The sequence below is a fragment of the Felis catus genome, chromosome A2 (assembly GCF_018350175.1).
Source record: "Felis catus isolate Fca126 chromosome A2, F.catus_Fca126_mat1.0, whole genome shotgun sequence".
Classification (NCBI taxonomy): Eukaryota; Metazoa; Chordata; class Mammalia; order Carnivora; family Felidae; genus Felis; species Felis catus.
The window spans coordinates 61,221,680-61,246,754 of record NC_058369.1 but is presented as its reverse complement, the minus strand read 5'-3'; the positions used below and the strand labels follow the sequence as shown (position 1 = coordinate 61,246,754).

General features: G+C 53.0%; 2 protein-coding genes and 1 long non-coding RNA gene across 7 annotated transcripts; 2 read left to right on the top strand and 1 right to left on the bottom strand.

The window, feature by feature from the left end:
• Window positions 1-397: 397 nt before the first annotated feature.
• Window positions 398-11,290, top strand: POLM (DNA polymerase mu). Of its 5 annotated transcripts, none has more exons than XM_019825181.2 (11): window positions 398-871; window positions 2,242-2,428; window positions 3,037-3,135; window positions 3,280-3,450; window positions 4,496-4,567; window positions 6,223-6,343; window positions 9,256-9,388; window positions 9,522-9,639; window positions 9,758-9,964; window positions 10,036-10,119; window positions 10,218-11,290. In XM_019825181.2, exons 1-11 carry the CDS (start codon window positions 495-497, stop codon window positions 10,302-10,304), a joined length of 1,656 nt encoding a protein of 551 aa, XP_019680740.1. In that variant the 5' UTR covers window positions 398-494; the 3' UTR covers window positions 10,305-11,290. The 5 variants fall into 5 exon arrangements, with proteins under 5 accessions (XP_019680740.1, XP_019680742.1, XP_011278577.1 ...); XM_011280275.3 differs by having other exon boundaries at window positions 399-871; window positions 9,537-9,639; XM_019825180.2 differs by having other exon boundaries at window positions 399-871; window positions 9,737-9,964.
• Window positions 11,291-12,634: 1,344 nt separating this feature from the next.
• LOC123383809 lies at window positions 12,635-14,474 on the bottom strand. The gene is made up of 3 exons (XR_006594043.1): window positions 14,357-14,474; window positions 14,177-14,214; window positions 12,635-13,030 (listed from the first exon to the last, which is right to left on the bottom strand). It is a non-coding gene; the product is annotated as an uncharacterized LOC123383809 (long non-coding RNA).
• A 7,631-nt stretch (window positions 14,475-22,105) lies between these two features.
• Window positions 22,106-24,612, top strand: PGAM2 (phosphoglycerate mutase 2). Its single transcript, XM_003982576.3, has 3 exons — window positions 22,106-22,602; window positions 22,715-22,895; window positions 24,410-24,612. The coding sequence occupies exons 1-3, from the start codon at window positions 22,189-22,191 to the stop codon at window positions 24,574-24,576; spliced, it is 762 nt and encodes a 253-aa protein (XP_003982625.1). The 5' UTR covers window positions 22,106-22,188; the 3' UTR covers window positions 24,577-24,612.
• The last annotated feature ends 463 nt before the right edge of the window (window positions 24,613-25,075 follow it).

Sequence of the window (25,075 nt, the reverse complement as noted above, 5' to 3'; positions counted from 1 at the left end):
TTAAGGACGGAGGGAGCCAACTTCTATTTTTCCGAATGGCCGGTCAGTGGTACCAACGCCGCTGGACTGGAAAACCTTCCCGGGTTTGAAGCCCTCCACCCTCACCTTCCACCCGGCTCCGCGTCACCAGGTGCAGGAGGACCCCCGCCTGGCCCTGCCCACTGCGGTCGCCGGCTCCGCCCACCCCCGTCGACCCCCGCGGGTCCCGCCCCAAGCTACGCTTCCACATTCCATGGCTCCGCCCCAAGCCAGTTTCTGCCCTTTATAGCCCCGCCCCCACATCACTGGACCCGCCCCCACGCCCCGCCTCCGAGCTCTCCAGCCCCGCCCCACCCAGCCCTGGCCTTCCCTCTCCCCGGCCCCGCCCCTAGCCCCGCCCCCTCCGCGCTTCTCGGCCCCGCCCCAACGCCGGCGCTCTTCCGGGTCGTCCCCGGGCGGCTCTAGGCGCTCCTCGAGTCATTTAAGTAAAAGGCGTGTCCTCTGGTGCTAATGGCATGGAGGAGGGGCGTCGCGCGCGCGGAACTCGTTGGGAGCCTGGGGGCCTACACAGCGCTTCTAGGGGCCTAAGTTGCCTGCGGCTGGACCGGCTCGCACGAGACCGCCAGGTGCCGCTTCCCCTTCCAGCCAGCCTCCGCCGCCTTCCTTCCGACTTTCGCGTGCCTTCTTTCCGGCGCCCGCCCGCGGCCAGAGCCAGGATGCTTCCGAAGCGGCGGCGAGCGTGGGTCGGGTCCCCTGGCGGTCCTGCCCCCTCCACGGCGCGCTTCCCCGGCATTGCCATCTACCTGGCCGAGCCGCGCATGGGTCGCAGCCGCCGGGCCTTCCTCACGCGCCTGGCCCTCTCCAAGGGCTTCCGGGTCCTGGATGCCTACAGGTGCGCGGTCGTGGACGAGCTTGTGGCCCAGAGCAGCACCTGCCGAGGGCTCCTGCCCGGGACGCCTTGCGGGGCAGGGGGCACCTGCCCGAGGGCTCCTGCCCGGGGCGCCTTCGGGGGCGCTGGCCCGGGTATTCCTCGGGGGCCCAGCTTCTGGAGGCTCCTGCTTTGGGATGCCTGGGGGATGGCACCTGCCCGGGGCGCCTTAGTGGGGGGCGTCGCAGGAGGAGCGCGGGGAGGGTGTGGCGCTTACAGCGGACAGAGTGTCGCCTGTGTGGGTATTGCCATACTGTCGCGCCCAGAGGACACTGCTGCGTGGTGTGAGGGCCTAAGCACAAATTGCTAGTGCTCAGAACTTTGCACGTGACCAGTCACTTTCACAAAAGGTGTTTCTTTACAGCTGAGGATATTGAGATCTAAAACGACTCACCTGGCAGCTGACCCCCCAGGGCGGAGGGGCACCTGAGGTTTTTGGATTCCAAGTTAACCCTGGAACTTCATGCTCACGTGGCTTTTCTCTCAATATCCTCTTCTATGAAAGGGTGCTGTAGTTGGGGCCAGGAGTGTTCTGTAGGACAAGAAGAGAACGTCTGCCAGAGAGAGGCCTTGTAAAGAGCCATAGGGGTGCGTGGGGTTAAGGGTATCAGTGGCTAACAGCCTTCTGCCCTAGGTGAGTTCATCTTGCCCCCTTAGCCAAAGTGACGTCGCTCCTCGGGGCTGAGAAAGTGACTTGAGGGAGGTCCAAGAGCAGCGATAATGACAGGCTGAGATTAAAGAACTGCGGTTCCCATAGGTTTGAAGTGGAAAGATCCAGTCCTCCTGCAGATTTTTTTTTTTTAAGTGAATTAACCATTTTCAGTGGTTAGACCCACTCCGGAGGCGTGTTTAATGTACTGGATGCTAAGACCTTTTGCTTATTAGCTTGTCTAATCTTTGTAACAACCCTACCCAGTGGATATGTTGTTATCTTCTTTAAAGAGGAGGAAAAGGGATGTGCTCAGGGGCATGCAGCATGTATGTGGCAGAGCTGGGGTTCAAACCCCAGCAGTCTGGGTCCCAAGCACTTAGATGGAGACCACTGGTCCTGCCCACTAGAGAAGAACTTTCTCAGGGGTCAGAGGAGACAGACAGACAGACAAGTGGACACGACCCTGGACTGGGCTTACAGTCACAGGTGGAGCAGACAGGCACAGCTCTGTGGGGTCCTGGAGCGCCAGAGGGGTTCAAGTGCCAGAAGAGGTTCTCTGAGGACGTGACATTTGAGGAATGAGTGGGTGCGCACCAGGCAGAGGGGAGAGGGGCAAAGGCCAGGAGGTGTGGAGCGAAGCAGGAAGGACCTCTGGGCATCACCCCCCCCCCTCTCTGCCCAGCTCTGAGGTAACACATGTGGTGATGGAACAGACCTCAGCGGAGGAGGCCAGCACCTGGAAGGAGCACAGGGCGGTGGCAGGCTCTCCGCAGGGCCGCACCAGCCCAGTGCTGCTGGACATAAGCTGGTTCACGGAAAGCATGGCAGCTGGGGAGCCCGTGCCTGTGGAGCTCCGGCACTGCCTGGAGGTGAGCTGGGGGGAGGGCCGCAGGGGCAGGCCTCGCCCGGCGGGTCAGGTGAAGTGTCATCACCGGCTGCCGTTAGACGAAATGGGCAGGAGGGCTCAGCGCAGGCCACCGGGGACCCTGGGAGGCCAGGCCATCCTGGCTTCTGCTGTCACCTGGCATAAGCTCTTGGGATCCACCTGTTTTTAGCACATTCAGGCCTTTCTTGCTCAAGTAGTGAGATGGTACCTCCTCGCGAGACAGCCGGACGCTGTCCTCAGGTGCTGTGGGTCTGTGGCCTCTGTCTGCCTTGGTGCTTCCTGGTGAGCAGAGCTGGGGTGAGGGGATGGAGTCAGAGCCAGCCTCTCCATGTTCGAGCCCCACGTCCCTGTCTATGAGGTGGAGTGACCAGCACTCTGAGCCACGTGACAGAGAGGGCTGGGGAAGTGGAGCACAGGCTGCATGTGCAACGACAGGTAATGTCCTCTGTCCTCTGCCGGAGCTGCTACTCTGGCCTGAGGAGCCCTCCTCAGCCTGCTCTGCAGGGCAGGGCTGTTCTACGCCTTCTGTCCTGGGAGCCGGCCCCGCAAGCCCCGCAGCCTCCAAGTGGCCTCTGTATTGCCCATCTGTAGGTGGCCGTGCCCAGGAAAGGGCTGCCAGGCTCAGTATGGATGCCACAGTATGCCTGCCAGCGCCCCACACCCCTCACACACCACAACAGCAGCCTCACGGTGAGCCCCGGGCTCCCAGCCTCCCTGGGATGGGCCCAGGCCTGTTCCTGTGAGCACTGCCACTCTGCCACAGCCTGGGGACGGGTGGTGGAAGGGAGGGTGGGGTGGGGTACCCTTCCCCTCACCCAGGCCCCCTCCTCGCAGGAGCCTCTGGAGATGCTGGCGGAGGCGGCTGGCTTTGAGGGCAGTGAAGGCCGCTTCCTCTCCTTCTACAGAGCGGCCTCGATGCTCAAGGCCCTTCCGAGCCGGGTCACAGCCATGAGCCAGCTGCAGGGGCTGCCCCACTTTGGAGAACATTCCTGCAGGGTCATCCAGGTAGGTGTTCACCACCCTTAGCAGGGTGGTTGAGGAGAGGAGGGAGTGGAGGTGGTTAGTGGTCGAGTCCAGCCGTGGAGATTTCCAGGCTGAGGCAGGTCACCCTCTGCTCAGATTCCTCATCTGTAAATTGGGGCCACACGATGTGGCTGAGAGGGACCGGACAGGACTGGTAGCTGGCACTGTTGGCATCGGCCCAGCTGTCCAGGACGGTAGAAGAGAACCCATGACTATAAGCACCACTTCTTAAAACACAAAGTATTTGGGGCGCCTGGGGGGCTTAGTTGGTTAAGTGTCCGACTTTGGCTCAGGTCATGATCTCACGGTTCATGGACTCAACGAACTCTGTGCTGACAGCCCAGAGCCTGGAGCCTGCTTCAGATTCTGTGTCTCCCTCTCTCTCTGCCCCTCCCCTGCTAACACGTTTTCTCCCTCTCTCTCTCAAAAATAAACATTAAAAAAAAATTTAAAACAACAACAACAAAGTGAGGACCCAAAATGTTAAAATGTCTTTTTGTACACTTATCACTGAGAGAATATATTGTGACAAAAAGACTTTTGATTTCAGTTAAACTTTTAAAGGAAGTCTCATTGAATGCACCGCCTGTGTTTTGAAAAGCAGTGTTTGGGGCACCTGGGTGGCTAAGTCGGTTGAGCGTCTGACTCTTGGTTTCAGCTCAGGTCATGACCTCATGGTTTGTGGGTTTGAGCCCTATGGACAGTGCAGAGCCTGTTTGGGACCCTCTCTCTCTGACCCTCCTCTGCTCACACTGTCTCTCAAAATAAGTAAATAAACTTTAAAAAAGAGAGAAAAGCGATGGTTTCCCTGTCCTGGGACTTGTAACTCATTTGAGAGCTGGCCTGCCCCTGGGCCGAGGGGCTTTGAGGCCAGGAGATTTGGTGGCTCCCTGGGCACAGTCTCTCCTCCAAGTCCCCCTGCATCCTGACTGGATGAAACTGCCCTGTGGAGTGTTGGGGTTCCGCCTGCTGCCTGGGCCCCAGCTCTTATCTCCAGTCAGGCTGACTGTTCTGCTTTGTTCCCCAGGAAGTGCTGGCACAGGGAGTATGTGAGGAGGTGGAGAGAATCCGATGCTCAGAGAGGTACCAGACCATGAAGGTACGTGTGGGGCAGACCCTGGTGGGCACATGGAGCCCGTGGCCCTCCCTCAGGTGACAGCACAGCTCCAGCCATGGACGGGAGGTCAGCAGGGGCACCCAGGGGTCAGAGAAGGTCTCACTGAGGAAGTGGCAGCTAAGTTGACCCCTGATATGCACGAGGCAGCCAAACAAAGTGGGGCCTGGAGAAGCTTGTTTTTAGCACAGGGAATTTTCTAGATCACTCAGCACCATCTGCTCTGATTGGACCATCTGTGGGGTGTTCTCAAGCATGTTGTATGCTCTGGCATCTTAAACAGAGCAAACTGGACAAAATGTAACCACCTCCTGGGTGTCGCAGGGCCACTCACCCTTGCACGGTCTCCTCGTGTCCACAGTGCATCTTCCACTGTTCCCATCTGACCTGCTGACACCTGTCGCATCAGCAACCTGTTGGGGGAGTGGGTCACGATGCCCTGGGAGGTGGCCCAAAATGTTGTGAGGGGCAGTGGGGGCTTCAGAGAGGGACCAGAGCCACATGTGACACACGGAAGGCCCCAGGTAGGCAGAGGACGGGAGTGTATGGGCCACATGGGAGTTAGTGGATGAGCACTGATGGAAGGCAGGGCCCTCACCTCTCCCTGGGCACCCAGAGGTCACCCAGGTCAGCAGAGAGGTAGGTTAATGATTAGAAGTTTGTAGTCATAAAGCAATAGGTTAGGTTGTTCTGAGCATTTTTTTCTGGCAGGACCCAGCTGGTGCTCTTGGTTCAGGGGATCAAGGGAAGAGTGGGCAGCATAGCCCAAGAAGGGCAGGGCTGCAGCCGTCCTGCAGGAAGCAGGGCCCAAGGATCCACTTGCTGCTGGGTACTTCCCCTATTCTGCATGCTGGCTGCTCTGCTGGTTGAGACCTGGCCGCAGAAGGTTCCCTTTCCATGGGTTACAGCCTCCACCACTGCCCAGGCCGGACCTTCTGTTTCAGTTCCAGAAATCCCCAGGGAGGGGATTGGCTGGCACAGGGCAGGTGCCCACCTCTGACCGACAAGCTGTGGTTGGAGAGGAAAGAGGTGATGGGCTGGGGCTGGGGTCCGGGCCGCCCTGTGTGGGAGCCCCGTGTGGCAGGCAGTCCCCGGCAGGAGGTGGGCTCCCATGTCTATCTTCCAGCCCCAGGCTTGCATTTCCTCCAGCTCCTGCTACAACGACCCTCTGGTTGTTAACTGCCTGTTGTTTTGGTGTTTGCTGAGGAGCAGAACGAGGGGCACGAGGCTCCGATTGCTCTTAGGTGGGAGCGGCCAGTGGATGAGAGCTGTGAGCTGTCTGTGTGGGATGCTGGAATCACAGGCTGGAGCTGCGGGTTCTAGGGAGACCGAGGCCCTCTGGGGGAGGTACACACGGGGTCTCTCTGTGCTGTGCACCGTGAGGCTGGGCTGCATAGCTGGGCTCGGGGATTGGATTCTGTCTGTACTGTCACTGTGTGGCTTCGGGCAGCTTGCTCACACTTGAGAACTGTGAGTAGGGACGGCACCTGCCAGGCCACGGGGTGGGGCTCAGTGAGGCCCTAGTGAGATGCTGTGGCGGTGCTGGCCTGGGACAGCACCCCCTTCACAGACCGCTGCTGCTGTCTGCATCTTCTGAAAGGGCTCTGCTCCTGACCATGCTGTGCTCATGCCCCAAACAGCTTTTCACCGGGATCTTCGGGGTTGGGGTAAAGACTGCTGACCGGTGGTACCGAGAAGGGCTGCGGACCCTCGACAGCCTCCAAGAGCAGCCCCAGAGGCTGACCCAGCAGCAGAAAGCAGGTGAGCCCTGTGAGAAAGGACAGGACCCTGGGCTCCCACACCATGGCACCCTCAGCATGGACACAGGGCATGTGCGGATGGCTGCCTGGATGGCAGGTAATGGGATCAGTGCAAAGGGCCCTGGTGGCAGGCAGGCCTCTCTGGTGGCCTCCCTGGTCTCCACCCAGTGGAGTCTGGATCCACTGCAGCCCTTTTGCAGTGAACAGTGATGGTCACAGTAGCTGCTGTGACATTGAGGCTCCTAGTGGAACTCAGATCTGGACCAGGCCCCTTACCACTTCTTACTGCTTCTCCTTTTTTTTTTTTTTTAATTTAAATCCAAGTTAGTTAATATATAGTGTAATAATGATTTCAGGAATAGAATGTAGTGATTAATCACTTACTTATAACACCCAGTGCTCTTCCCTATAGGTGCCCTCTCCTTAATGACCATCCCCTTCTAGCCCATCTACCACCTCCCCTCCAGCAACTCTCAGTTTGTTCTCTGTTTAAAAGTCTCTTACTATTTGTCTCCTTCTCTGTTTTTATCTTACTTTCCCTTCCCTTCTCCTATGTTCATCTGTTGTGTTTCTCAAATTCAACCTATGAGTGAAATTGTGATATTTGTCTTTTTCTGACTTATTTCACTTAGCAAAATACACTCTAGTTCCATCCATGTTGTTGTAAATGGTAAGATCTCATTCTTTTTGATAGCTGAGTAATACTCCATCTTATATATATAAATCACATCTTCTTTATCCATTCATCCATCATTGGACATTTGGGCTCTTTCCATACTTTGGCTATTGTTAAAAGTGCTGCTATAAACATTGGGGTGCGTGTGTCCCTTCGAAACAGCATTTTTGTATCTTTTGAATAAATTCCTAGTAGTGCACTTGCTGGGTTGTAGAGTAGTTCTATTTTTAATTATTTGGGGAACCTCCAAACTGTTTTCCAGAGTGGCTGCACCAGTTTGCATTCCCACCAACAATGCAAAAGAAATCCTCTTTCTCTGCATCTTTTGTTGCCTGAGTTGTTAATGTTAGCCATTCTGACAGGTGTGAGGTGGTATCTCATTGTGGTTTTGATTTGTATTTCCTTGATGTTGAGTGATGTTGAGCATCTTTTCATGTGTCTGTTGGCCATCTGGATGTCTTCTTTGGAAAAGTGTCTATTCATGTCTTTTGCCCATTTCTTCACTGGATTATTTGTTTTTTGGGTGTTGAATTTGATAAGTTCTTTATAGATTTTTGGATCCTAACCCTTTATCTGGTATGTCATTTGCAAATATCTTCTCATATTCAATTGATTGCCTTTTAGTTTTGCTGACTGTTTCCTTCGCTGTGCAGAAGGTTTTTATCTTGATGAGGTCCCAATAGTTCATTTTTGCTTTTGTTTCCCTTGCCTCCGGAGACGTGTTGAATAAGAAGTTGCTGCAGCCAAGGTTAAAGAGGTTGCTGCCTGTTTTCTCCTATAGGAATTTAATGGTTTCCTTTCTCACATTTATTCACCCATTTTGAGTTTATTTTTGTGTATGGTGTAAGAAAGTGGTCCAGCTTCATTCTTCTGCATGTTGCTGTCCAGTCTTCCCAACACCTTTTGCTGAAGAGACTGTTTTTCCATTGGGTATTCTTTCCTGCTTCATTGAAGATGAGTTGACCATAGAGTGTGTCCATTTCTGGGTTCTCTATTCTGTTCCATTGATCTGAGTGTCTGTTTTTGTGGCAGTACCATACTGTCTTAATGACTACAGCTTTGTAATACAGCTCCGAGTCCGAGATTGTGATGCCTCCAGCTTTGGTTTTCTTTTTCAAAATTACTTTGGCTATTCAGGGTCTTTCTGGTTACATACAAATTTTAGGAATGTTTGTTCTAGCTGTGTGAAGAATGCTGGTGTTATTTTGATGGGGATTGCAGACCCCTTACTTCTGATTCCAGGAAAGGGAGGCTGTGTCTGTGCCCTGTGCACACCTTGCTAGCATGGGGCTGGTGCCCTGGCCCACTAGGTGATGGTATGGGGACTTGTGTGGCAGGAGAGGCTCAGTACAGGGCTTGCATGGGAGGTGGCACCATGTGGTGGAATGAACATGAACTTGAGAGTTTGTCAGGTTTGGGTTTGAGTCCTGTCTCTGCAGCTTACTAGGTAGGTGACCATGGCCCTGAGACTTAACTTCTCTGAGCCTTGGTGACATTCTCCACAAATCATGGGGCTCTGTGAGCTCCTCTTTGTGAGGCCAGTGGGGAGTAGGTGTTAATCAGTGTCTCTGTCCTCTCCATGTGGCCCGGGGTGGGGGCCCCATTCGAGTTGTTCCGCAGCCCAGCACCCACCACTTTTTGAACATCTTCCCTCGGGCTGGGGGTCATGGGAAGGTTGCCTGGACGGTCCACAGGAGGTGAGACCCATGGAGTCACGTGTCCAGTGGAACATTAAGTGATATCATCATTGACTGCACCCAGTCCCCTCTCCCCATGGTGCCGGAGAGATGGAGCCGCCAGCAGCACTTAGCCTGTGCGGCCACATGCTGTTACTCCCCACTTAGACTTCTCATTGTGTGGAAAGGCCAGTGACACTCCCATGGTGGGGGCGGGGAGATAGGGCTACAGTGAGGGGTTCCTGAGTGGCAGAGCCACCTTCTTCACGTGTTTATCGCTTTCCGGGCCATTTTATGGATGGGAAAACCAAGGCATTCAAAGAGGTAGACTGCGTCGTGAGTGCACTTACATCAGCCTCCTGATGGGATGGAGAAAGTTCTGCAAGATGCTCCCATTGGGGAGAACTGGGCAGGGGGCTCAGGGGCTTCTGCCATTTCTTCCAACTACATGTGAATCTGCAGTTTCCTCTGAATAAAAGTTTACTATTTAAAAGGGAGGAGGGGACAGTGGAGAGCAAGACAGTGGGGCTGAGAAGGTCAGGAGAGCCGCACTGCCCACAGGACTCCGGCACTACCAGGACCTGAGTGTGCCGCTCCAGCGACCCCAAGTGGAGGCCCTGCAGCGGGTGGTGGAGGCAGCTGTGGGGCACATCCTTCCCGGGGCCACCGTCACGCTGGCCGGGGGCTTTCGGAGGTAAGGGGGTCTGGCCTGCCCCTCCCACCCCAGTGAAGGCGCCTGAAGGGGGGGCCACAGAGGTGGGCCTTCCCGCACTAGTGGGACCGGGGACAACGGGAGGCCCACGTATCCTGTGTTGGCCCGAACTCAGAGCGGGCCCCCTCAGGGGCAAGTTGCAGGGCCACGACGTGGATTTCCTCCTCACCCACCCCCAGGAGGGCCGGGAGGCAGGGCTGCTGTCCAGAGTGATGCACAGCCTGCAGAGTCAGGTGAGGAGCTGCCTGCTGCCTACCCTGGGGGCTCTGCCGGGACCCGGGGCCTCCCCGTCCGGCACCGCGGACCCCGCCACACCTGCTCCTCCCCCAGGGCCTTGTCCTGTACCACCAGCACCACCACGGCCACTGTGCAGATGCCGCCTGCCCGCCTCTGCAGAACCATGCCATGGACGGCTTTGAGAGAACCTTCTGTATCTTCTGCCTGCCTTCACCCCCAGGGGCTGCTGTGGGGGGCGCCCGGAGGGCCGTGCGGGTAGACCTGGTGGTGGTCCCTGTCAGCCAGTTCCCCTACGCCCTGCTGGGCTGGACCGGCTCGAAGGTAGGGGGCTTGCTACTGGGGCTGGGCGGGGCCTCCCGTCAGGGGCCCCCATACAGCCTCGCTTTCTGCAGCATTTCCAGCGGGAGCTGCGCCGCTTCAGCCGGAAGGAGAGAGGGCTGTGGCTGAACAGCCATGGGCTGTTTGACCCCCAGCAGGTGTGTTGCTGGGAGGGAACGCCTGGCCCCGCGCCCCTCCCCCCCCCCCCCCCCCCCCCCCCCCCCGACTGGCACTAAGGCTCCGGCTCCTGTTGCAGAAGAAACATTTCCATGCGGCTTCGGAGGAAGACATCTTCAGACACCTGGGCCTGGAGTACCTTCCCCCAGAGCAGAGAAATGCCTGACCCAGCCGCTGGCCCAGTCTGCTCTCTGGAGAGGCAGGCCCTGTGGATGCCTTCGGCCGCTGGAAGTCTCCAGGGCAAAGATGCACTGTAGCCCCAGGTCCTCACCCCACACCCAGGCCCGGATATAATGAAATGAGCACACCTAACAAACCAAGCTCTGTTTTTTTGTGCTGCTGGCTGCCCAGGGGGCGTGGTGCTGATTCTGTGCAGAGGCCCATCCTGCTGGGTGTTGGTCGGGGGCAGGGCTGTGTGACCCTGGGTCAGTGAGGACCTGAAGGCACCTTCTCTGTGGGCTGGTTGTGGAACTTGAGGTGGCGGATGGCAAGTGCTTTGTGCGGTGGGGGTGGGGGGTTGTCCACCTGCTGTGTGGCCAGCCACTGGGGAGGACAGGGCCCAGAGGTAGGAGCTGGGGGCAGGGGGAGAATTTCCAGGGCCCATCCACCACCTTCCAGCCAGGCTTCCTGTCTCTGCCTCTGCTCTTCTAAGGTCTGTTCTCAGAAGGCCTTTGTCAGCAAGTCCTGTCGCACCCTTCGTTGCTCCAGGCACACACTCGTGCTCAGCGATTCCAAAGCCTCACAGTGGCCCCCAGAGCCCTGGCCACCCCTGACCACTGGCCTCGTCTGTTCTCCCACTGCTTTGAGCCAGGTGCTTTCCTGCCCCGGTGCCCATGTGAACTGCCCCAGACACCCACGAGGCCAGGGCAGGTCTCAGCCTTTCCTGGAGGGGCCTTGGCCATGCAGTGTTCTCTGCTCCTCAAATCCCCAGGCCTGCTCCGGCCTCAGTGCCTTTGCCACAGGACCGTCCACTAGAAGGCCTCTCCTGACTCAGGTCTCTGTCTGTTGAGGACTTTCCTGACCACTCGCTGCATTAAGAAATATTTTTTTAAATGCAGACAAATTGATTCTTTTTGGTGTCCCTGTGTACACCCATTCCCCTCCACCATGCGAGCCCTGGAAATAAAACAGCCAGTTATTGTGCCAGCAAAACAGGTTTGTTTACTTGGGAATGACTGAGGGACAGTAATCTAGGACAAGTAACCTGATAAAACCAAAAGATGGGAACAGGAGGAGGAACAGGAGGAACAGCCTTCCCTTTGGGAAGGGCTGTCATGTATGAAAGTCCGATGGAGATTCGGAGTTCGGGGTGGTGGTTTCTCACAGGCTGGGCTGGTGCCAGGACAAGGACCCTCCTCCTGTGGGCAGCAGGACAGGCTTCCCTGCCTTCCCTTCCTCTGTGCTGTCAGCACAGAGCCTGACCCAGGGCTCAAACTCACAACCCAGGGATCATGACCTGAGCCAAAATCAAGAGTTAGACAGGGGCGCCTGGGTGGCTCAGTTGGTTAAGCATCCAACTCAGTTTTGGCTCAGGTCATGATCTCGTGGTTTGTGAGTTCGAGCCCTGCATCGGGCTCTGTGCTGAAGGTGCCGAGCCTGCTTGGGATTCTCTCCCTCCCTCTCTCTGCTCCTCTCCCACTCTGTCTCAAAAATTCTCCCTCTCTCTGCTCCTCTCCCACTCTGTCTCTCTCTCAAAAAAAAAAAAAAAAAAGGTCGGACACTTAACTGAACCACCTAGGCACCCCTAATTTTCATTTGAAGTAAGCTCTGTGCCCAGTGTGGGGCTTGAACTCACAACCCTGAGATCAAGAGTTGCACACTTGGGGCGCCTGGGTGGCTCAGTCGGTTAAGTGTCCAACTTTGGTTCAGGTCATGATCTTGTGGTTTGTGGTTTTGAGCCCCGCGTTGGGCTCTGTGCTAACAGTTCAGAGCCTGGAGCCTGCTTTGGGTTCTGTGTCTCCCCTCTCGGCCCCTCCCATGCTCATGCTCTGTCTCTTAAATAATAAATAAAACGTTAAAAAAAAAAAAGTTGCATGCTCTACTGACTGAGCCAGCAGGGAACCCTTATCTTTTGTCTTTTCGATAATAGCCATTTTAACAAGTGTGAGATGATACCTCCTTGTTTTGATTTGAATTTCCCTGATGATTGGTGAGTTAGAGCATCTTTCCATGTGTCTGTTGGCCATTTGTGTGTCTTCTCTGGGAAAATGTCTATTTGGTTCTTCTGTCCATTTTTTATTAAAATTTTTTTTAACGTTTATTCATTTTTTGAGAGAGACAGTGTGTGTGTGGGGGAGGGGCAGAGAGAGAGAGGGAGACACAGAATCCGAAGCAGGCTTCAGGCTCTGAGCTGTCAGCACAGAGCCCAACGCGGGGCTCGAACTCCTGGACCGTGAGATCATGACCTGAGCCGAAGTCGGACACTTAACCGACTGAGCCACCCAGGTGCTTCTGTCCATTTTTTAATCAAATTGTTTGGCTTTTGCCATTGAATATATGAGTTCTTTATATAACTTCTATATTAACCCCTTGTCAGATACAGGATTTGCAAATATTTCCTCCCATTTCATAGGTTGGTTGCCTTTCCATTTTGTTGGCTGCTTCCTTTGCTGCGCAGAAGAATTTCAGTGTGATGTCCCACTTACTTATTTTTGCTTTTGTTACATTTTGATTTGACATCCAAAAAATCATTGCTAAGATATCCTTCCCTGAAGTCAGAACCGAGGTTTGCTTCCAGATACACGTGATGGTAGCACCTTACAACTTCTAGGCCCTTGACTATGATATATCCTTGGCATTTCCCAGGTGCATGCTGATCAGACCCCAAGTTCAGGTCTAAAATAGTGATATAGAAGGCTCCTGAACTCACTTTCTTCTCTGGATACACCAAATCTGCAACACAGAAGCAATTTCCTCTAAAAAGAAATCCAGAAACTAGCTGAACAATTCCTACCTACTGGACAAACTGAGAATATCCACATCAAGATGGGTCACCAGTGTCTCCCTGGAAGGAGCTCATGCACATATCTGGTGCATCCAGAGGACATACCCCTTGATCACCTGGTTCTGGTGGCCGGTGGGGTTTGCATTTGCAGGGCCCCACAGACCTGTTCAAAGAAACCATTCTTAACCAGATATCCTTCCAGGGTTCAGCACAAAGTACGCAGACCGAAATCCTATCTCCCAGGCCTTCCACAAAAGAGGCCTGTTTGTCTATGAAAGCTGCAGCCTGGGGGTCAGGCTTCTAATTTAGCACACATCTATGGCTGAGCCTCCCCTCTGGGACACTGACAGGCCTTGGCACACTTTCAACCACTGGAACAACTATGAACAAAGAAGGTGCTTGGGCAATCATGAAAGTTTGAGAGAATCGAGAGCTTGGGCTGGGCTGAAGGATAAGGTCCATCCCCTTCATAGACCCCCCATCAAACCTTGGAGAGGTGGCTGTTTTGTCTAATACACAGAAATCAACACAGAGTCAAGGAAAAGGAACAGAGGAATATGTTCCAAACCAAAGAACAAGATAAAACTCCAGAAATAAACCTTCATGATATGGAGATTAGTGACTTAGCTGATAAAAAGTTCAAAATAATGGTCATATAGATGCCCACTGAGCTCAGGAGAATAATGCATGAACAAATGAGAATTTCAACAAAGACATGAAAATTATAAAAAAATACCCAACAAACCACAGAGCTGAAGAATACAGTAACGGAACTGAGATTCAACAGAGGGGTTTGGCAACAGACTATATAAAGCTGACTCAGATGAATCACTGGATTCTACTCTGGAAACCAATATTGCATTGTATGTTAACTATCTAGAATTTAAATTAAAAAAAAAATTAAAGCTGACTTGGGCGTGCCTGGGTGGTTCAGTCAGTTGAGCATCTGACTCTTGATTTCAGCTCAGGGTTGTGTGATTGAATCCCATGTCGGGTTCTGCACTGAGTGTGGAGACTGCTTAGGATTCTCTCTCTCCCTCTGTCCCCTCCCCAGCTTGTGCACTCTCTCACTCAAGAAAAAAACAAAAACTTACTTGAAGACAGTACAATGGGATTCATCCAATTAGAGGAGCTAAAAGAAAGAAACAAAAAAGAAGATAGCTTAAGGGGCTTATGGGACACTACTCAAGTAGGCCAAAACGTACATTATGGGGTCCCAGAAGGAGGAGAGAGAAAGAAGGCTTATTGGAGAAATGGCTGAAAACTTCACTAACCTGGGAAAGAACTATCCCGATCCAGGAAGCCCATAGAGTTCCCAATAAGACGAATTCAAGGAAACCCACACCAAGACACATTTTAATTAAGCTGTCACAATTTAAAGACAATGAGAGAGGGGCGCCTGGGTGGCGCAGTCGGTTAAGCGTCCGACTTCAGCCAGGTCACGATCTCGCAGTCCGTGAGTTCGAGCCCCGCGTCGGGCTCTGGGCTGATGGCTCGGAGCCTGGGGCATGTTTCCGATTCTGTGTCTCCCTCTCTCTCTGCCCCTTCCCCGTTCATACTCTGTCTCTGTCTGTCCCAAAAATAAATAAACGTTGAAAAAAAAAAAAAATTTTTAAAGACAATGAGAGAATATTAAAAGCAGTAAGAGAAAAATAACTGGTTACATAGAAGGGAACCCCCACCTCCCATAAGACCATCAGATTTCTCAGCAGAAACTTTTCAGGCCATAAGGGAATGTCATGGTATTTTCAAAGTGCTGAAAGAAACAAAACAAAACAAAAAACCCAAAAAAAGCCCTTCTGGTCAAGAATACCATACCTGGCAAAGTCATCCTTCAGAATTGAAGGAGAGATCAAGAATTTTCCAGAAAAGCTTGAAGGAGTTCATCACCATTAGATCAACCTTACAAGAAATATTAAAGGGACTTCAAGCTGAAACAGAAGATGTTAATTAGTAACAGGAAAACATATGCAAGTATAATTATCACTGGTAAAGGTTAACACCTAGTTAAGTTCAGAATACTCTGATATTGTAATGGTGATGAGTAAATCACTTACCAATCTATAATTCACTTATAATAAGGGTTAAAAAACAAAGGTATTTATAGTAATTTGTTAATGGATATAACATGTAAGGAGATGTAAATTGTGATATCAAAACCAAAATGGAGGGGGGGGGAGTAAAAATATAGAACTTTAGTATGTGTTCAAAGCTAAGGTATTATCAACCTAAAATACACTGTTAAAACTATGTAACCCTCATGGTAACCACAAAGTCAAACTCTGTAGTAGATACACAAAAGATTAAGCATATCACTGCAGCAAATTATCAAATCACAGAGCGAAAGAGGAAGAAAGGAATGAAGGAATTACAAACCAACAAGAAACAATGAACAAAATACCAATAGTAAGACTGTATCTATAAGTAATTATTTAACAAAAATTTTTAACGTTTATTTTTGAGAGAGACAGTGTGAACGGAGGAGGGGCAGAGAGAGAGGGAGACAGAATCTGAAGCAGGCTCCAGGCTCCCAGCTGTCAGCACAGAGCCCGATGCAGGGTTTGAACTCACAGACTGTGAGATCATGACCTGTGCCGAAGCTGGACGCCCAACTGACTGAGCCATCCAGGCACCCCAATATAAGTAATTAAATGTAAATGGACTAAATTCTCCAATGAAAAGATATAGAGCAGCTGAATGGATTATAAAAAAGACCAACTATAAGCTGCCTTTAAGTTTTAAGGAAGCAGACTGAAAGTGAAGAGATGGAAAAATATTTCATGCAAACGAAAACCAAACGAAAACAGGGGTATATTAGACAAAATAGACTTTAGACCAAAGACAGTAAGAAGAGACAAAGAAGGTCATAATATAATGATAAAGGGGTCAATCCAACAAGAGGATAAAATAAAAATTTAAAATTACTGTTGTACGCAACATAGGAGCACCTAAATATATAAAGCAAACAGTAACAGACCTGATGAGAGAAATAGACAGGTATACAGTAACAGCAAACTTCAAGACCCCGTTTTCAGTAATGGACAGAAAATAAGAAGACTTAACTATGCATTAGACCAGATGGACCTGACAGACATCTACACAATAGTTCATCCAGCAGCAGAATACACATGGGGCATTCTCCAGGATAGAGAATATCCACAAAACAGGCCTTAATAAATTCAAGAAGATTGAAGTCCTATCAAACATCTTTTCTGATCATAATGATATGAAACTAGAAATCAATTACAAGAAGAAACTTGGAAAGTTCACAACATGTAGAGATTAAACAACACACTTCTAAACAACCAGTGGTCAAAAAAGAAAAAGACAAAATATATCTTGAAACAAATAAAATGGAAATACAACATACTAAAACCTATCAGATGCAGTAAAAGCAGTTAAAAAAATTTTTTTTAAACATTTATTTATTTTTGAGACAGGGAGAGACAGAGCATGAACGGAGAAGGGTCAGAGAGAGAGGGAGACACAGAATCTGAAACAGGCTCCAGGCTCTGAGCTGTCAGCACAGAGCCCAACACGGGGTTCGAACTCCTGGACCATGAGATCATGACCTGAGCCGAAGTCAGATGCTTAACCAACTGAGCCACCCAGGCGCCCCTGTAAAAGCAGTTTTAAGAGGGAAGCTTATAGCAGTAAACGCCTACATTAAGAAAAAGCTCAAATAAACAACCTATCTTTACACCTCAAGGAACTAGAAAAAAAGCCCCAAATTAGTAGAAGGACAGGAATAAAAAGATCAGAGTAGAAATAGAGTCTAAAGAGATAATAGAAAAGATCAACAAAACTAAGAGATTTAAAAAAAAGATAAAATAGACAAATCAGCTACTTATACTAATAAAAAAAAAAGGACTCAAAATTATAAATGAAAAAAATGACGTTACAACTAATACCATGCAAATACAAAGGATCACAAAGGATGACTAACACCAGCAAACTGGGTCAGCTAGAAGAAATGAGTAAATTCTTAGAAACATACAACCTACCAAGACTGAGTCATGAAGAAACAGAAAATCTGGACAGACCAATTACTAATAAACAGATTGGTAATCAAAAACCTCCTAACAAGGATTTCAGGACCAGACCATCCTGGTGCTTCTACCAAACAGTTAAAGAAAAATTAACACCAATTCTTCTCCAACTATCCCAAAAACTACAACAGGAAGGAACAATTTCAAACTTATTTTATAAGGTCAGCTTTACCCTGATGCTAAAACCAGACAAAGACACTCTAAGGAAAGAAAAATTACACTTAACTATCCTTGATGACATGGATGCGAAAATCCTCAACAGAATATTAGCAAACTGAATTTAACAATGCATTAAAAGGGTCATACACCAGAGTCAAGTGGGAGTTAACCCAGGGATGCAAGGATAACTCAGCACCCACAAATCAGCCAGTGTGATCCACCACATGAATACAATGAAGGACAAAAATTATGATCATCTCAATAAATGAAGGAAAAGGATTTGACAAAACTTAACATTGATTTAGGATTTAAAAAACCCTCAACAAAATGCATATAGAGGGAACATATCTCAGTACAGTGAAGGCCATATATGATAAGCTCACAGCTAATTACTCCTAACAGAGAAAAGCTTTTCCTGTTAAGATCAGGAATAAGACAAGAATACCCACTCTCACCACTTTTGTTCAAAGTAGTACTAGAGGTCATAGCCACAGCAATCAGGCAAGAAAAAGAAATGAAAGGCATCCAATTGGTAAAAGAAGAAGTAAAACTTCCTCTATTTGGAGATATGATCTTATATATGGAAAACATTAAAGGGACGACAAAAAAACCCTCCAAACTGTTAGAACTAATAAATGGATTCAGTAAAGTTGCAGGAAGCAAAATCAATACATAGAGATCAGTTGTATTTCTATGCACTAACAATCAACTATCAGAGAAATTAACAATCCCATGTGTAATTGCATCAAAAAATAATAAACGACCTAGGAGTAAATCTAACCGATGAAGTGAGAGATCTGTACACTAAAAGATACTGATGAAAGAAATTGAAGACACACAAATGGAAGGATATTCCATGCTCATGGGCTGGAAGAATTAATATTGTTAAAATATCCACATCATCTAAAGCAATCTACAGGAGCTCCTGGGTGGTTCAGTTGGTTAAGCATCTGACTCTTGATAACAGTCAAGTCATGATCTCTCGGTCATGAGATCAAGCCCTGTGTTGAGCCTGCTTGGGATTCTCTCTCCCTGCCTCTCCCCCATTTGCTCAAAGGTGCTCTTATTTGTGTGTGTGAGAGAGAGAGAGAGAGAGAGAGAGAGAGAGAGAGAGCGCATAAGCAGAGGAGGGGCAGAGAGAGAGAGGGAGACACAGAATCTGGAGGAGGCTCCAGGCTCTGAGCTGTCAGCACAGAATCCAACACAGGGCTCAAACCCATAAATTGCGAGTTCATGACCTGAGCCAAAGCTGGATGCGTAACTAACTGAGCCACCCAAGGTGCCCCAATAAACATTTTTTAAAAAGGCAATCTACAGATTCAATGAAGCCTCTATCAAAGTTCCAAAGGCATTTTTCTCAAAATAGAAAAAATAGTTCTAAAATTTATATAGAATCACAAAAGACCATGGATAGCAAAGCAATCCTGAGAAAAAAGAACAAAGCTGGAGGCATCATGCTCCCTGATTTCAAACTATACTACAGAGCCATAAGTAATCAAAAACACTATTATTGGCATAAAAACAGACACATAGACCAATGGAACAGAATAGAGAACCCAGAGATAAACCCACACATCATGGCCAACTCGTTTATGATGAAGGACCAAGAATATACCATGGGGGCAGGATTTTCTCTGCAATAAATGATGTTGGGAAAACTGGACAACCATGTGCAAAGGTGTCCTAGATATTTTGAACAGTACCATGAGAGTCTGGGTCTTATTTAAATCACAGGGAGAACGCTGAGTGTATTGCTCTGGCAGGTGTTAGACTACCTGCCTTCTGCCCCTGTCTTCTTGCATCCATTGGCTGTGTGCAGTGTTACTAGTTGGTCCGTGCTGTGTCTGTGCAGACAGTGGTTGGCGTAGGACCTGTGGTGGTGTGTGTCTGCAGTCAGACCCCACAGGTGCACTCATCAGACAGCTGGGAACTACACTGGACCACTCACCTGATCTCCTTCCTCGGCAAGCCTGCCCTGCTACTTCACAGCTCCCTGGGACCTCAGTTTCCCCACCCTGCTGCACAGGGCCGAGTAGCTGCGCACACACCTCTGGTTGGAGGGCAGCCTGCCTGGAGGGGCGCTGCCATAACTATACCACCTGCACATTATTACTCAGGAGCTTTGGTGGGGAGGAAGGGGACAAGGGAGGGATCGCCCCACCCCTGACCCTCAGAGGCTTCATTTCAGCTACTCAGACCAGAGAGATTCTCCGGAGGGCTTTCCTTGCATACTGGGGCACACTGCCAACTGGGCAATCCTGGAAATGAAACTGATGAAGTCACTGCTGTTTCGTGGAACTTCCCATCCCATCTCCTTGCATCACCTGCCTGCTCCTTCTCCCTGCCCGCCCCCACGTTTGCTCTCTGCCTCTGTCTGCCTAGGACTCAAGCTGTGCTCAGGATGCTCCCTCCACCTCCCCAGGACCACCCTGTGGAGACAGCAGCCCCCTGGCTCCCTTGTCTGAGGCCTCGCCACCACCCAACGGCCAGGCCAGACGTGGTGCCGCCAGTGTCCGCTCACTGAGCTGCAGGCCCCTCGGGCTGTGCCTCGCTTGCCCCCTGCAGCACCCCCAGCGCTTGAGCCGCCCGTGCACCGCAGACGGATGGACTTGTGCTTGTGGAGTGGGTCCGAATCGGGCCGGCAGCGGCGCACAGAGGCCTGGACCCTCTGGTCCGAGCTCATCGGGGCACAAGCCCCGCCCCTCCCCTCTCTGTGCTCCTCCCTCGGGGGGCCAGGCCGGGGGGGGGGGGGGGGGGGGGGGCAGCGAGACCCAGCGCCTGCCCAGTCCCACAGCCTCTCAGCGCCCATCTGCGCCCAGGTCAGGCCAGCTCCCCTACCAGGGCCCCGGCTGGGCTGTCTCCAAACAGCTTCTTCTTACCGCTGCAGTGACGTTAAAATACGACCATGCTTCAAACTCTCCAGTGGCCCGTGTCAGGACGCAGGGCCCAAACCCTCATACCCCACTGCCACACACCTGTGTGCTCTCCGGTGGGGACCGGTTCCTTGCTGGCCCCTCTGCCTGGAACACTGTCCCCCAGAACTCGGTCATGGTTGAGCCCTTTGCCTCCTGCTGCACGTGCAAGGGGCTGTCTCTACCCCTCCTCTATCCCCCACCCCTCCCTCCCCCGGCCCCCCCATCTCTCCCTATGCCCTTTTTACTCATCCCTAGACGCTAGGACAAACTAGAACAGCTGCTTGCACCGTTCTGCCTGGGCCCTGCTGGGGCATCCCAGGGCCTGGTCAGTGGTCAAGGGGGCAAAGAGTAGACCATGCATAGGAGAGGTGGCTTTAAGGGGGGTAGAGCTGGAGTGGCAGAGCCTGTGTGTGGCACAGTCAGGAGGGGGAGGGTGACCTCCACTTGCAATCGGTGGGGTGGGTGTGCAGCCTCCATGTTAGGAACCCAGAGCTGGGAGGCTCTCCCTTGAGTGGACAGCAGGGCTGGAGGGAAGCATGTCAGGGCCAAGTCTCAGTGTAGTAGCTGACCCTCTGCTGGCCTCCCGCTCACCCTTTTCCATTTTCAGAAGCATGATAGGGTTAGGGTGTGGTCACTGCAGCAGTGGTGGGGAGGAAGGGGACCCTGGACAGCCTCCCTCATGACGGTGCAGCCCCCGCCCCAGTGGCCTTCGTCTCCCGAAATCAGAATGCAGAAGAAGTCTCGGGCAGACCCCCCAGCACCAACCTCGGCCCATTTCTGGGCGCTCTTGCTTAGCTGGGCATGAACCCGGCAACCAGTGTCTCTGGTTCTGGGATCCCTGGGGAGCATTGACTCTTGGATTTCTTTCTCCTTAAAGGTGGTTTCAGTGGGGAGGGGTGAGCTTGGCTTTGGTGATGGCAGCGGGTGGGAGGGGTGGCAGGTGTGCACCAGAGCTTGACAGAGGGGCCCAAGAGGAAACAAAGGCACCCTCTTTTTCCTTCTGGCCTCCCCTCCCCTGGGGTTGTCTTGGAAACAGCTCTGCCTGCTTGGCCTCAGCCTGTTGCCCACACTGCTGCCTGCTGCTCTCCCTGCAGGGCCAGACCTCTCTCCCCAGGGCTTCGGTCCCCACCGGTTCCCTGGCTCTGCCCACAGCGACCTGACCTTTCACTACCTCTCCCCCCTCCCTTGAGGGGACTTGTGGAAATTATGTCACAGCCCCTCCCAGTCCAGCCATCAGCCACAGGCTCCTGCAGGCCTTCCTCTGAGGGCAGGGCCTGTCAGAGCAGCAGGACCTGGGGAGGGGGTCCAGGACCCCTAAGGAAAGACTGTATGTGGCCCCCACTCCCGGGTGAGCAGAGTCGAGCCACCAGGGGAAGGGATTTCTGGCACTTTACACGCACATACACATACACGCAACACGCACCAGATACGAGCACGTGTGTACATGCAACGCACAGCAGGCATGCACATGTGCCCGCACACGTGTGTACACACTCAGGCGCATGGGTGCACACAGCTCCTGGCTCCCCTTTACACGGGTCAGTTTCTCACTTGAGATGCAGGCATGTCCCCACTTGTGTTAACGAGTACCAGGAGAAAGCAGGTGGGGATTCACTGTGCCTCGGCCTGAGTGTCGGCCCCCCTGGGACAGAGAAGTCTTGCTCTGGAACCCCCTCTACTCCTGCCAGCCCTCCTCCCCCTCCTCAGGCTTGTCAAGGGCCCTGACTTGTGCCCTGCACGCTGGGTCCTGCTCAGCAGCCCCACCCAGCCCAGGGGCGGGTTGGTGGGCTATTTTAAGTCCGGCTCTGTGCCTGCCCTCCCCCCAGGCTTTGCTACTGGCCACCTGCCGCTGCCCGTCAGGCCTGGAATGCTGACTGGCAGTTGGCCAGGGTGGGGGCTGGGGACAGACTGTTATAAAACTGGGTGCACCTGGGAGGCGGCTGTCCCTGTCCGGAGCCTGCCACGCTCCCCAACACCACCGCCATGTCCACCCACCGCCTCGTGATGGTTCGGCACGGTGAGAGCACCTGGAACCAGGAGAACCGCTTCTGTGGCTGGTTCGATGCAGAGCTGAGTGAGAAGGGGGCCCAGGAGGCCAAGAAGGGCGCCGAGGCCATCAGGGATGCCAAGATGGAGTTTGACATCTGCTACACGTCGGTGCTGAAGAGAGCCATCCGCACCCTCTGGACCATCCTGGACGGCACAGACCAGATGTGGCTGCCGGTGGTGCGCACCTGGCGCCTCAATGAGAGGCACTACGGAGGCCTCACAGGCCTCAACAAGGCAGAGACAGCCGCCAAGCACGGCGAGGAGCAGGTGAAGATCTGGAGGCGTTCCTTCGACATCCCGCCGCCCCCCATGGACGAGAAGCACCCCTACTACAGCTCCATCAGCAAGGTGGGCTGCTTGGAGCACCAGGGGCAGGTCTAGGGTAGGGGCCCCCGGGGATGGCAGCTGGGGTCTGGGGTCTGGCTTTCTGGGGACAAAACAGCAGTGTGGATGCCCCCAGGAGCGGCGGTATGCAGGCCTGAAGCCCGGGGAGCTGCCTACGTGTGAGAGCCTGAAGGACACCATCGCCCGGGCCCTCCCCTTCTGGAACGAGGAGATCGCCCCCCAGATCAAGGCTGGCAAGAGAGTGCTCATCGCCGCCCACGGGAACAGCCTGCGGGGCATCGTCAAACATCTGGAAGGTGAGGACTACCTTGTGGGATGTGCACGGAGGTGGGGGGGTTACGTACCTTTGAACCATTCGGGCCCCAACTTCTCACATTAGCCAAGTACCCCCTGCATGATGGAGGCAGCTGTGCAGACAGGAGCCTGCAGGGTGGGGGTTTCAAACTGAGTTGAACTGAGGTTGAGAAACCACTTACAAAAAAAACCCACTTTGTAAAATGTTTCACTTGCTTGTGTACAGTGAGTTTCCTTCTGAAGACTGTGGGTGAAAACATCTGCCACCACTGACCCAGGCCCAAGCCCTGCACAGGGGTCACAGGCCTGGGGCGGGGCTGGCTTCCTAGACACAAGCCTGGGCTAGAGACAAGGCCATGCCCAAGGACACCCAGCTGGGCAAAGGCAGGGCCGTCTGGCTGCACATTTATTGTGACCCTGGTCAAGTCACTTCACTTGTTGGGTCTCAACCACCCTCTCTGGGGTTTGGTGGGGGGCTCTTGGGGCTCCTCCCAGTACTGCCTGCAGTTGGACATGAAGCCCAGGGCAGAGCCCCAGCTCACACCCATGCCAGGCAAAAGTAAAACCAGTCAAAAGAAGGGTGCAGGGTGTGCAGCAGTCCTAGCCGCCTGGCGCGTAGCTGGGTTCCCCCCACCCCTACACGCATGTGTCTCCACCGAGCCCCCCTGATACTACCTTAGACAGTTGCACAGATCCTCAGGAGAGTTTAAATTAGCATTCAAATGGACTTCACGCTTGTGGGGATTGTGGAAAGGGGAAGAAGGCAGGCAGGGTGTGGGGTTCCAAACCTCCTGCTTTGGGGGTCGGGTGGGCAGCTGGCCAGAGCACAGAGAGGCCCCTGAGGCCTGGCCAGCCCCAGCCCCTCTCCCCAGGATGCTGGGTCCTCACATGGTGGGAAGACCCTCCTGTCCCCTCCCTTCCAAGGGCCCCATCTGGGAGGGCAGGATAGAGGCCTCAGCTTTCCATTGCCTGGAGAACATTTTCTTCAGTCACACTGAGGGGGCGGGGTGTCAGGAATCGCAAAGGTCGAGCTGCTATTCCAGGCCAGGGGCTGTGGAGGCAGGCAGGGTCAGGTTTCCTTGGGAACCCTTGCCCTTTCCACCCAGCAGGGCCTCCCTCCACCTTGGCCATGGGAGGCCCTTCTCACTGTCTCTCCAAGCACATGTGTCAGGAGCACCCCTGCTCCTGACATCTAGAATTTAGAATGTCCTAGAAGCCAAACATCCATCGATGTGGCTGGAGGAACCCAATGGCACTGTCCCAGGTCAACAGCAACTCCAGGCTGGGGGTGCAAGGTCCTGGCTCACCACAGCTACTCTGTAGGGCACTCCGTCCCTGACTTCTGGCTTGACCTTCCCCAAGCCCTTTTCTGTGGCTTACTGTGGGGGCAGGAGGGTTGATGCCTGACTGACCCAGCTCTGTGGCCCATAAAGGTCATGGGGCCAGCTGAATGTGAGAGCAGGCAGCTGCCTGGCACAGGCCAGCAGGGACTAAGGACCCTGTTCCCCCGGTCCAGGGATGTCAGACCAGGCCATCATGGAGCTGAACCTGCCCACGGGGATCCCCATCGTGTACGAGCTGGACCAGGCACTGAAGCCCACCAAGCCCATGCGGTTCCTGGGTGATGAAGAAACTGTGCGGAAAGCCATGGAGGCTGTGGCTGCCCAGGGCAAGGCCAAGTGAGGGGTGGGCTTTCAGCAATAAAGGCACCTCCTCCCACCACCTGAGTCCAGTGTGGCTCTGGACGCCTGGCTCCTAAGGCCTCCAGCTGGGGGTTCCACAAACCCTGCCCCAGGGCGCTTGGCCCCGGCCAGGCCCCTGCCACCTGCCCTGCCCACCCCCGTTTAGGTGCAAGGGCCCCAGGAGCCAGGGGCAGAAGTCTGCTCCCCAATCTGGGCTATCAGGTAACTTCTAACAAGCCCCCTATGGTGACCCTAAAAACCAAAACAGCCATTTGGTGACTTTGCTTTAGGATCTGGGTGCCTGGGGTGACCAAGCTGTGCCCAGGATGAGCAGGGACTGCAGCCAGGACAGCATCACTTCATGGCCACCTTCCCGCAGACAGGGTGTCCTCTGCTGTCCCTGCAGCCCCAGGGACCAAGCCCCACCTCCAAGGCGTCCCAGTGTCTTAGGACAAGCCCACAGCTGGCCTCAGAGCCGTGTGACCCTGACTCATGGAGCC